Source organism: Rhinopithecus roxellana, chromosome 11 (assembly GCF_007565055.1).
Source record: "Rhinopithecus roxellana isolate Shanxi Qingling chromosome 11, ASM756505v1, whole genome shotgun sequence".
NCBI classification, from domain to species: Eukaryota; Metazoa; Chordata; class Mammalia; order Primates; family Cercopithecidae; genus Rhinopithecus; species Rhinopithecus roxellana.
The window spans coordinates 134,213,091-134,225,631 of NC_044559.1; the positions used below are offsets into that span (position 1 = coordinate 134,213,091).

The following is a 12,541-nucleotide window of genomic DNA, read 5'->3' on the forward strand; positions in this document are numbered from 1 at the left end:
TTCACCCTGATAAAATGGATAATTACATGGAGAACAGCTTAGTGAGGGGAGTGGGGTGGGCAGGAGGGGAACCAGAACAAACAAACCCAAACACACACCTGCCCGGCTTCTCCTGAGCTGGGGGCTGGACTCGGCAGAAGCTTTCAGAGGGAGTGGGGGCCCAGGAGAGGCAGGCAGTGGGGCAATGCCTGGTCTTGAACTGCCTCCCATTCCCTGCTGTTCCTGGCCTGAGGACTTGGGTCCAGGTGGGCCATGTCTCCAGGCAGCCATGGAGGGGTTGAAAGTTCACATCCAAGATGGGCTGCCCTCAGCACCTCTCAGAAAACCTCTAGTGGGATCCTTCCAAGGCTCCCCAGACCTGGCTGTTCTCACCATTAGCAGAAGAATTTGTTAAAAATGCAGCTTCCTGGGCTATCCTCTCCCCAGCCTACTGATTCACAATTGCAGGGGGCGGGAATATGCTTCCTAACCAGTCCCCTGGGAAATACTGCTGGGGCATGTTTGGGATCCTCTGATTCATCACTTCCCCAACAAGCAGTGCTAGATGGCTGGAGAGAAGTGGTCCTCCTACTTCTGCTTGCATAACTCCAGGGATGGGGAGCTCAACACATTCTCAGCAAGGCAGGGGCACAGACTGTGTGTGCATGGGTGTGTGGGGGCAGTCTTATTATTAGGAAGCTCTTCCTTAGATAGACCTGGATTTGCCACCCTGTAACTTACTCCCTGTGCCAATCCCTGGGTTCTGCACACAATAGTCTCCATCATTATTAGGGCCCTAGATGGCTGAGATGGCCAAGAGAGGAATTGAATGGATGGAGGCGGCCACCAGAGCTTCTCTGCCATCCTGCAAAGAACGATAAGGTGCTGAAGGATGGGAAGGAGCTTCTCCTGCTGGGTTTCGTCCTCTGATCATGTGATGTCAGCCCTGGAAGGGGCTGGGTTCAACTCCCTAGTTTGAAAGCTATAGGGCCTGAAGCCAGCAGACTAGAACCCAGGTATCCTGACTCCAGTTTCTCTCTTCCTACGAAACAGCACAAGAGCAACCACTGCTTACCTCAGCCAGACTCTGCTGGAAACCCACCTCCTCCAGGAAGCCTGCTGAGATTTCTCTGATCACCCTGGCAGACCCTGGCATTCACGCCTAACAGGGTCTGCAGTGCTCCCCCACCCCATTTCTCTGGCTTGCATCCTCACCCTGTTCACATTTGCAGGGTCCTTTGCTGCTGAATCACACCCTAAAGAGCAGGGGGCCTGGGGTTTCCAGGGTGACCTGAATGCAAGCAGGAAACCCTGGGCTCATTTCCGGGCCAGGGGCCAGTAGACTGTGGGCTGGTACTCCAGCTGCGGTCAGAGCCAGGCAGCTAGGTTCCAGCTCAGGTGACCACACCAGGCCAGGGCTGGTCAATGCCAAGATGCCTCAGATCAGGAGTGGCCAGGCTTCCGTCCAGCTGATACCACATCCCCACTGGCCACACTGAGCAGCCCCAAGCAGGGCGTCGAGTATCAGGCCACTAAAGCAACCGGGGATGTTTACACATGAGCAAGTAAACCACATGGGCCTTCCTCCAAGGACGGTGTGTCCTTCGCAGCTGGCCCCTCTCAGCCTGCCCTCTCCTTGTCAGATGGGTATCAGGCAGGCCACTGTCTCCACCTGCCCTTTGTTTTCATTAGATAAGGGGGGCCGTGGCACAGAGAGGTGAAGTGACATGCCCAAACACACCCAGCAAGCTGGGAACAGAGCAGGGGCTGGACCCAGGGTCTCCTGCCTCTAGTTCTAACTCCTGTCATTCCACATTCCTGCGGCCTCCCAGGTCTCTGCACAATGACAGCCTGGCTCAGAGCCAAGCCCACAGCAGACATTCAATAAATATTTGTTAAATAAATGAATGAATGACTGAAGAGACTCTCTCCTTAGAGGCACAGGCCTTTGGAGAATCCCAGGGGATTCCAATAGGGCCGAGTGTTGGAAGTCACATCTCCTGAAGCAGGAGAGAGAAAAAGGCTGGCCCGCAGCCCAATGGCGGGAGAGGAGGGACGTGACCCCTCGTCCCCTTGCCAGTGCGGCTCCCTGCTGCCCCATGAGAGGGAAGACAGAGGGCAGCCATGCCTGCCAGGATGGCAGCTGAGCAATGGGTCCAAGGCTCATTAACTCTGAGCCATGCCCTTGGTTTCTGAGCCCAGGCCCAGAGTGCAGGCTGGCACGTAGAGACCCTTAATTAAATTAGGGAGACTTCCAAATGACAGAGAGCAGGAGCCAAGCTGCAGTCCCTGGGCACACTGGCCACAGCTCAGGGCACCGTGCTCCCATGTTTAGGACTGCGGGCTCCCCAGTTCTCTCCCGCCCCAGGCAGGTGAAGGGCATGGTGTCTCCGCTGCATCCCCACCTGCACATCTGTCCTCTCTTCCATCTGGTGCCAGCATAGGACCCTTGGCTCACAGCTCAGGAACAGAGGCCAGGGAGTGGGGTGTATGAGCAAGATCTCATCACCCTTGAGGCAGGCTAAGCCTGCCCTGGAAGCCAGGAGGCTCGAAGTTAAAGCTGTGTGACCTTGGGCAAGTCACTCTCCCATGCCCAGTCTCATCCATGAACTGATCATGATATTCTCTCAAGACTTTTTACTCCTTGATCACTCACTGGACCAAGGGGCTAGAACTCAAATGACATGGTGCCAACCTGCCTTTCCAGAGGGTTCTATCTCCCATTGTTCCCATCCCAACCCTTCACTGCCACCCCCCAGCCCAAAACCCCAAGGGCAGGCCCAAGGGACACCCAGCGAGAAGCCCTTTACCCTCCCGCTTCAGAGTCTTTGAATCACTAACTGCCAGACCATACGACTGCCATCAGCCACCCAGGCGAGGGGCCGCAAGCAGTGGGAACCCTGGTGCCATCAGGAGCTGGCAGCCAGCTTATTAACGAACCGTTTGTAATGCAATAATTTGTACTTCTCAATTACCAGCAATGGCTTGATTTTACACGCATGGACTCATGCAAACATACTCAGAGTACACAGTACAGGGGCCTGGGAGACCATGGTGGAGAGCGCGGGGCTAGGGAAAGCCCCTTCCTAGAACTGTATGCTCCCTGAGTCCTGGAGGGACCTGATTCTGGCCAAAGCAGGAAGGTCTGGTGTTAGGCCTGCCCAGCCACCCTGCCCAAGGCCCATATTTGGATATGAGTGGAAGGAAAGAGGGTGCAACACCCGCTTCTCCCAACTCTTGTTCCACCATTGACTCCAGCTGGAAGTGTGGGGCTCAGCCTCCAGCATGAGGCTCCCAACCTACCGGCCCAACTGCTCTTCCCAACCCCAGGCTGGGCCCCGATCCCCAGGGTACCAGCATGTTCCCCAACCTGCCCAGAGTTGGCACCTGGGCTGTGGTCTGGGCAGAAGAGCCAGAGCTGCTCTCCCCACCTGACTCTTCACCTACACCCTGGTGGTCTGGGGAGCAGCAGGTCTTCGATACCCCCAAGGGCGACCCTGGTGGCTCCTACCTCAGGGATGCGGACGCTGTAGGGCTGATTGTGAAATGTGGGTGCGTTGTCATTCACATCCCCGACCTGGATGTTCACCTTCCGTGTGATCACCTGGCAAGAGAAAGGCAGGCAATTAGCACTGCCACCTGACTCTGGCCTCTTCTACCCTAGGGGCCCAGAAATCCTGTGACCCCCAGGAACATGCCTCTAGGGTCCCAGGGGACACTCACCCCCTGGTGGTCACTGACAGAGAACTCCACGGTGAACTCTGACTTGGTCTGAAAGAAAAGTGAGAGAGGGAGGGGGGAAGTTAGTCAGCGCTGAGGTCCTGCGTCCTGGGTCCTGGGCCCTAAATGCGGCGGGAGGGGCTCCAGGATTGCCCTAGGAGCTTGCCTGGAACCAGGCATCCAAAGGCTTCCCTAAAATACTAGCATTGCCCTTTGGGTTAGGGAAGCAGTGTGGAATATGGATCCTTGCTTTAAGAGAGCAATAAAAGACAGAAGTCAAGTATCCTGGGTGCTAGTCGTGGCTCTGCCTCTAAGATGCTGTGTGACACTGAGCAAGTCACTACACACCTCTATGGTTCCTTCCTCAAACACAAGAAGAGGGTAAGGGTTGGGGATGTGTTCACACCTTTACCTTAACTTGCTAAGGGTTACCATGCCGTCAATTCCCGCTTCTCTGGATATTGGGGGAATATTTACTCGGGGTAGGGGTAGACTTGTACCCTCCATGGAGCCCCATTCTACAAGGGATGAACCCAGGGTCACTGTTCTTCTTGCCTCTCCAATGTAGCTGCTTGCTTGGAGACACCTCTAACTACCCATGCCAACCCTAAGTCCAGACACCAGCATTGACACTTGAAGAGGAATACCATTCAGGCAGAAAGATGCCACTTCAGCGTCAGAATGGAGTCTTAGAGGAAGACCCCAAAAGATGGTGGGCCATCCTTCCCCCAGAGTCTCCTCCTGTCCCCAGGAGAGAACTGGGGCAGGGGTATGAGCAAGTCATACCTCTCTGTCCAGTGGCTGCCGGAGCCACACAACGCCAGTGTCAGGCTCCACTGCAAAGAAGCGAGAGGCCTCCTCCCCAGACACGCCAAACACCAGGGGGTCATTGTCCATGTCTCGGGCCAGCAACTGGGTCACAGAAGAACCTGGAGTAGCCAAAAGAGACAGCAGAGGGAAAATATGGGAGGTCAGGTTTATGCCTTCCTACCTTGCCCAGGTGGCTGAACTCTCAGCAGGGAGTGGCCACTCAGCAACCCTCCAGTAGGCCATGGATCATCACAAGGCCCCAGCGCATCTGTGGGCTCTGACCCAGGTACCCCACCTCTGCCCTGGTCCACTCTTCACAGTGCGTCATGATGGTATCAGGGGACCATCACTCACCATGTTCTGGGTGTGTAAAAGTCACAGTTGTGACTTCAGCCTGCCCCACTTTCTCTGATTTTAATTTGGAGACCTCCTTCTCCAAGTGGCTCAGATGAGGACAGGCCCCCAATATTTCAAGTCCTATGTTCCAAGATGAGCACAAAAGTCAGTGCTAGCCAATCAGAGCATGCCATTTCCCTGGTCATGATGATTGGTTCAGGGATGAGCATGTGACCCAAACTAGCCAATCAAAGCCAGCCCTGGGACTTTTGCTGGAATTACTGGGAGAGAGGAGCTCTCTTTTATGGGGGTTGCTCATTGGCACTGTGGGCAGCCATCTTTGGCACCACACAAGAAGAGCCTGAGAATGAAACATGCAAGGAGGAAAACAGAGGCAGATGATGTATGGAGAGACAGATTCCTGATGGCTTTCTGAGGGTCTGCCACCAGCTGTGCCTGATATTAGCTCCACCCTCTGGACTTTCCAGCTATATGAGCTAATAATCACCCTTGCAACCTTCTCTTTGGCCTAAGTCAGTTTAGTCGGACTTCTATCTTTTGCAAATGGAAGTGCCTTTCCTAATTCAGAATACTTTGCAAAATCTTTTGGCATTTATTCAAGAGTGACCAGGTGCTGGCCTTATGATGAGCACTGGAGTATGCAGAGGTTAAGAAGATGTAGTTCAGCCTCAAGGAACTCCAGTCTAGAACTAGGTGACAAGGTCTAGTTCCCATCCTCAAGAAGGGGATTGAGAGGCAGGTGTCATCCCTCACCAGAAAGCAAAGCCCTGGCCTGAGGGCACCTAGGTTTCAGGATGCCTGGCCTATACCCTCCCTAAGAAGAAAAGGGCATCTTCTCCTGGGGCTCACAGCTCCCCTGTGTAACTTTCAGGTAGGGTCACCAACTGCCCTGCTTTGCCCAGGACTGAAGCATTTCCCAGCACATGTGCTAAAACCAGGAAGCCCCAGGCAAACTGGGATGGTTGGTCTCCTGAGCTTCAAGAGGTCCTTAAACTCACTGGAACGGTACACAAAATGTTATGAGTGTACAGTGCGTCATTTTCTGAAGACAGTGTCTATAGTCTTCATCTGATTCTCAAAGGGGTGAGCAGATCGGAGCCATGACCTTAGGCAAATCACTTATTTCCAGGTTTCAGTTTCCCCTATAAAACAAGACAGACACCACCTGCCCCAAATACTGACTCTCACGTTTACCAGATAGCTCTGAAGATCAAGCTAGATAGAAAGAAAGGATTCCAAATTCTTGGAATTTTATCTAGAAAAGAACTTCTAGAACAGTTCTAACATGATGATGCTAGCTAACATTTTTGAGCCCAAATCATAAGCCAGGCCTAAGCTGAGCTATTTCCATGCACTCATTCAGTCCATAATGCGATTCTCCCCATTTAACGGATTAGGCAACGAAGAGTGATGAGGTGATTACCATGGCCTCACGGTCAGCAAATGGCAGAGCTGGAATCCACATCCCAGGCAGTTGGGGCTCAGAGTCTACATTTGTTTCCACAGCACAGACATCTCAACACTCAATATGTAAACTCAAGATTCAGGACTTCATGGACATCATCTATCAGATCCTAACAGGTAGCCCAAGATTTGGAAAATGAAGACATTGGGCATTCACTGGGCTCTTACGATATGCCAGACACAAAGTCCATTCATGTGGATTCTCTCATTAAATCCTCCCAGCAAGTCTGTTTGGTAGTTGTTATTCTACCCATTTTGCAGATTAGGAAGCTGAGGCTCAGAGAGGCGAAGCAGCTTCTCCAAGGTCAGGCAGCAGAACAGCATAGTAGGAAACGGCAGCATCCAAGGTGATGGGAGAAGATGAGATGGAGGAGTAAAATCGTGGAACATCTTCAGAGCCCAACCCTCCCATTTCAGAGTTGGAAAAGCTGAAGGCATTTAACAAGTTGTCCAAAGTACAATGGTGAGCCACAACGGCAGGATTCAAACCCAGGTTTCCAAACTCCCAGATTCCCAGTTCATTGCTCTTTCTAGATAGTGTAAGAGGAAGTATGTGAAAGCCATAGATAAACCAAGCACATCTTTCCAAAGCATTTGCATTGCCCGATGACAAATAAGTGTTTTATACTAAAACAAATGGGAAGACACTGGGGGCAGCATTTGACTGATTAATTAATTAATTTTTTTTGGAGACAAGGTCTCGCTCTGTCACCCGGGCTGGAGTGCAAGTGGCACGATCTCGGCTCACTGCAACCTCCACCTCCCGGGTTCAAGTGATTCTCCTGCCTCAGCCTCCCCAGTAGCTGGGATTACAGGCATCTGCCACCAGGCCCAGCTAATTTTTTGTAGTTTTAGTAGAGATGGGGTTTCACCATGTTGGCCAGCCTAATATTGAACTCCTGACCTCAAGTGATCTGCCCACCTTGGCCTATCAAAGTGCTGGGATTACACGTGCAAGTCACTATGCTCGGCCTAATTTATTTATGTTTAATTTATTTGTAAAGATATAACTTAAAGCCGTAAATGAGTTTCCAGCCTCCCCTGACTTCTAGGAGTATACACTTCCTTTCCATTGCTCTCAGATATTCTCTAGTGGCAAAGTTTGAGAAACACTGAGTTACTTCCCAAAGGCTTGGGCAGATTCCAGATGGGGAAACTGAGGCCCATAAGCGCCTTACTTGTCCAGGTGCAACAATGAGTCCACAGCAGCCTGCAGCCCCCTGGACTGCAGTCCTCACCTGCTGTACCTCAGGGCCCAGCCCAGGTGGGGGATCTGGGGCCAAGCTCCCAGCTGGCCAAGGGGATTCTGGGAAGACCATCCTGGCCTTCCAGCCAAGGTTGCACGACTGGGTCCAATATCCCAAATGGCTCTCTCAGGCCTGACGCTCAGGTCCTCCCAAGAAGTGGGGCGCTGGGCAGGACAGGGATGGGGCCATCAGCTGCTGTCACCCACCCTGTAATTTCCTGGACTTTTATCCATTTTCCCCTCAATTATGTGCTGCTCAAAATGGTCCTTTTCAGCTTCCTCACGGGCTCTTGCCTGCTCATGCCTTCTTTGTGTCCCAGGTAATTGCTAGTGACCTTTTCTAAGTATACTAATTAAAGGTGCCAATTTAATATTATATTTAAGACAAGACGCCCCGCAATTTTCCAGCTGGGCACATACTCCCCCGCCCAGTGCTTCTCTGCCTCTCTACAGAAGCTGGGCCCAGCCCTGGCTTCTCCAGGAAGCAGGGCTTGTTTCTCCACTAGGGGAGGTTTCCAGCAACCTCTGGTTGTGCTATTCCTACAAGAGTGAGGCCAATCTCTGGGGTTCAGCTCCAGCCCAGTGCTCTTAGCCATGCAGGAGAGCCATGCAGGAGAATCATCTCTGGCTGGGGGACCCTGGGGTACACACGCCACACAGGTTTGCTTCCCACCTGAGAAACAGAATATATCTTGCATCTCAGGGCTAGAGAATACCTGGAGTTCCTTTTGTACAAATTTGTGGCAAAACACACATCACATGAAATTTACCACTTCAACAACTTAAAGTACACAATTCAGTGTCATCTGGTACATTCACGATGCTGTGCAACCATCACCACTAATTCCACAAGATTTTCATCATCTCCAAAGGAAACCTCATGCCCACGAACCAGTCACTCCCCATGACTCCCTTCCCCAGCTCCTGGCAACCACGAATCCACTTTCTGTTTCTACGGATTCGACTATCCTAGAGATATTATATGAATGAAATAACATGATATCTGTCCTTTTGTGTCTGATCTCTTTCACTTAGCCAAATGTTTTCATGGTTCATCCATGTTGTAGCATGTATCAGTACTTCACTCCTTTTTAACAGCTGAATAATATTCCATTGTGTGAATGTAACACATTTTGTTCATTTATTGATCAGTTCACAGCTATTTGTGTTGTTCCCACCTGCTGGCTATTGGGAATAATGCCGCTATGAACATTTATGTACAAGTTTTTGTTTGAACGTCTGTTTTTAATTATTTTGGATGTATACTTAGGAGCACAATTGCTGGAACATATAGTAATTCTATGTTTAAATTAATGAGGAACTGCCAAAGTGTTCTCCATGGTGGCTGTATTATTTTACATTCTCATCAGCAATGGATGAGACCTGGTGTTTTTCAGTGGTAAGGAGGATACCCTGCTATTCACAGGGGCTGGAACGCCCTCTTATGATAGAGAGATGGGAGCTGGCTGGGTCTCCGCAACAGATGCTATTGGTACCCTGCCCTCTATCCCTCAGCACACACATTTCCACACACACCAGCCTGACTTCTAACTGCCAGTGCCTGCGAGTGTTCACCCGGGGTTCTGGCCATCAGAGACTGCTCCTCCTAAATACAGCACGGCCGGGAAGTGCCAGGAATGGATGCCCCCGTAGCAGAGCTCACCGAGTGATTGTGGAAGATGATAGATAAGGATGACCTTGTCTACCATGATTAGAGCTCAAAAATGTTAGCTATCTTCGTCATGTTAGAACCCTCCTAAAAGTTCACTTACAAAAGCTGCTTAGTCTTCTTTTCTAGATAAAATTCCAAGAATTTGGAATCCTTCCTTTCTGGTGGGATTTTCAGAGCTCTGTGGATAAGGTAGGTAAACAGCCCAGCTCCAGCACCTCTCAAGGGCATAACTCAGAGGTCCGTGTTCTACACTGGCAACTTGGTTGACAATAACACATCTTTATGGCTTCCTTCCCTTCCTGTCTCACTTCCTCACTCCCTACTTGTGTTCCCCAGTAAGCTTCTTGCACTTAAGTCCTCATCACAAGGTCTACTTCTGGGGGAGCCCAAATTTCCAATGCATGTTTAAGACCATGCATTGGAACTACTGTACAGCTTTATAATGCAAATTCTCAGGCCCTCTTGACTGGGTTGGCTAGTGGGAAGACCAGAGTGTAAACTTTTCAACAGCAGCCCCTACTCTCCCTGTAGGAGACACTCACACACAGCCAGGTTAGAAGTCCTGTGGCTGGTTTATAGCAGAATGATATTCAAATATTTAACAACAGGCACAGTACAGACATCAACCAATCAGGAAAAAACACTGGCCATAAACAACCAGACCAGTAAGTACTGCCTGTAAGTCAGCCTGGTTTATGGCTCCCATTTTAGATGCATAGAAAAGCTCCACCCGTCCCAGGATGATTGAAAGGCCCAGTCTTAGGGCTCCTGGCTCAATCAGTGCGGCAGAGGATTCTATGCACCTGGCCTCTCCTACCCTCATGGGGAAGGGGCATCCAGCTAGGCCAGCCCCTCCACTCTGTGCCACCCAAACCATGCCCAGCCTAACCTCATGGGTGGAAAGTGGAACATTCGAGAACTTAATCACTGTGCATATGTGTTCATGCTGGCATTCTTTGCAATAGCCAAGAAGGGGGAAACAATCCAACTATCTGTCCACAGATGAATGGATAACCAAAACGTGGTAGGTACAGCCAATGGAATATTATTCAGCCTTAAAAAGAAAGGAAATTCTGACACATGCTACAATATGGATAAACCCTGAGGACATTACACTCAGTGAAATAAGCCAGTCCCAGAAAGACAAATACAGTATGGTATGACCCCCCTGATATAAGGTACCTAGAGTATTCCAATTCACAGAGACAGGAAGTAGAATGGTGGGTGCCAGGGTTCGGGAAGGGCAGAATGGAGAACTATTGTTCACTGGCTACAGTTTCAGTTTTCAACAGAAAAAGAGTTCTGGAGCTCGGTTATGCAACAGTATCAATGTGCTTAACGCTACTAAACTATACACTTAAAAATGGCTAAGATGGCAAATTTTACGTTACGTATATTTTACTATAATTAAATTTAAAGAAAACAAAACCTTAAATCGACCATGTCTAAGGCACTAGTGATCTGGCCCAAGATAACACCTGTCACTACATCTCACAGCCTCACTGAGCTGAGCCCCATTTGGCCCCACAGGCCTTCTTTCTGTTCCTGAAAAGGACAAGTTGGCAGCTGCCTCGGGACCCTTGCCCTGATTGTGCCTTTGGCTGGGAAGGTTCCTACCCTAGGTCACTCCACCTCCACAGCAGCTTCCTCATTATTCACCTCTCAGGTCGTGAGTTAGCACCTTGGGGAAGCCTTCCTCAAATTCTTAATCAGCAGAGTCTAGCTAAAGAGACGCCTGGTCACTCAGTGTCCCAAGACTCCAAGTTATTGTCTTCACAATCCTCTCTCTCTGAAAGGATCTGCTTATTCACTAGACTTGCTGACCACCTACCCCAACCCCCTGCCCATCACGCAGCACATTCAGCCTGACCTGCCGTATTCCTTGTCGTATCCCTAAGCCTAACACAGGGATTGGCGCCCTGGAGGCACTCAGTAAATAGCCACTGAATAAATAAATGAATACTGCTAACAACCGCCCAGAGGTGTTAGGAAAAGACAGCCCCCCAAAGTCATGAAGGTCTATGAGCCACGACAGGAGGAGCGAGTATAGCAAGTTAATTCTTAATTGTGTGCACAAATGGACAGGGGAAAGGATAGCTGATCAAAACCTAGTAATACCCAAATCAGTAGTGTTTGGCTTTGGGCCCAGGCAGGAATCACAGCTGTGCAATGACTGGGGGTCCAGTCTCTGAGGAACCAGCCCTGTACGCCATCCTGGGGGCTATGTACCCCATCTTGAGAGCTGAGTACCCTGTCCCAGGATGTACCCAACCTGGGAGGCCAGGTGCCCTGGTGGAGGTAGGAATCTGCCCAGCAGACTGCTAAGGCCCCTTGGGAGTTGCAAAGCTGGTGGCACATCCTCCACCGTGGCCTCGGCCCTCAGCAGCAGTCCACATCTGCCTTCCAGGCAAGGGGCGGACAATCACAGCTTCCCCTGGGGCCCCGCTGGGCCCATGCTGATCGCTGAGATGACTGTTATTACTATTATTGTTGTTATTTGCACTGAGGGGCAAGGGCTGGGATTGGGCATTGTTGTCACACGGTTTCTGGAGAGCGCTGCCTGCTAGATGAGGGGCGGGCCAGAAACTCTGGCAGGGCAGCACAGGCTGCAGGGCTTTTTATTTTCTCTAGATGAGAGAAGGATGAAAGCAAGATTTGTTTCCAAAACACGGAGTGAGTGAATAAGTGGTGCGGTGCGAGAACATGCCCTGCTCCCTTCTTGCAGCAGCGTCTCCTTAAAGCACACCTTCCATTGTGCCACACTCTGCTCAAACGCCTGCCTAGTTCCCAGAGAATGAAAACCAATTCCTTACCATGATGTCTAGTGCTTCCCAATGCATCCTTAACCTCCCTGGCCATGCACATTTCCCTCTGCACCCCTGGGCCCGGCCTTCCACACTGCTGTTACCCGAAAGCATATCAGGAACCTGCATGGATTCATTGTTTGTACCTCTGCACAGCAGGCAAGAGGCCATTACCCCTTGAAGGTAGAAGTTGATGTTCTGGGACACGCTTGGCAAATCTTCCTTCTCGTCTTCCCCATCCCTCATGGTTAACTACTGCTCTTCTAGGGCCAGGGAGCTAGCCAGTCCCAGCTCTTGCCCACACAGACCTTACTAATCAATCACAGCACCTTTTCCCATTGAATCGCATTCAACTTCAGAATCCTTCACAACACAGGGTTCCATGCAGTCACCATAATTAATCCTAAAAGGCACAAGAAAGCAAGGCTTTTGCAACCTGTGACCTAAAAGGACTTCACACCAGCTGTGATCTACTGTCTTTCCCCATCT

General features: G+C 50.7%; 1 protein-coding gene and 1 long non-coding RNA gene across 2 annotated transcripts in view; one reads left to right on the forward strand and one right to left on the reverse strand.

Annotated features, from left to right (window-relative positions):
• Positions 1-12,541, reverse strand: part of CDH23 (cadherin related 23) — a 427,857-nt gene that overhangs the window by 306,162 nt on the left and 109,154 nt on the right. Inside the window, exons 4-6 of the mRNA XM_030941290.1 lie at positions 4,486-4,628; positions 3,703-3,750; positions 3,491-3,583 (exon numbers count right to left, since the gene is read on the reverse strand). Of these exons, the coding sequence (XP_030797150.1) occupies positions 3,491-3,583; positions 3,703-3,750; positions 4,486-4,628 (284 nt within the window). The remainder of the gene's footprint in view (positions 1-3,490; positions 3,584-3,702; positions 3,751-4,485; positions 4,629-12,541) is intronic.
• On the forward strand, positions 2,782-6,558 carry LOC104669932. The gene is made up of 3 exons (XR_749065.2): positions 2,782-2,924; positions 4,700-4,795; positions 6,373-6,558. It is a non-coding gene; the product is annotated as an uncharacterized LOC104669932 (long non-coding RNA).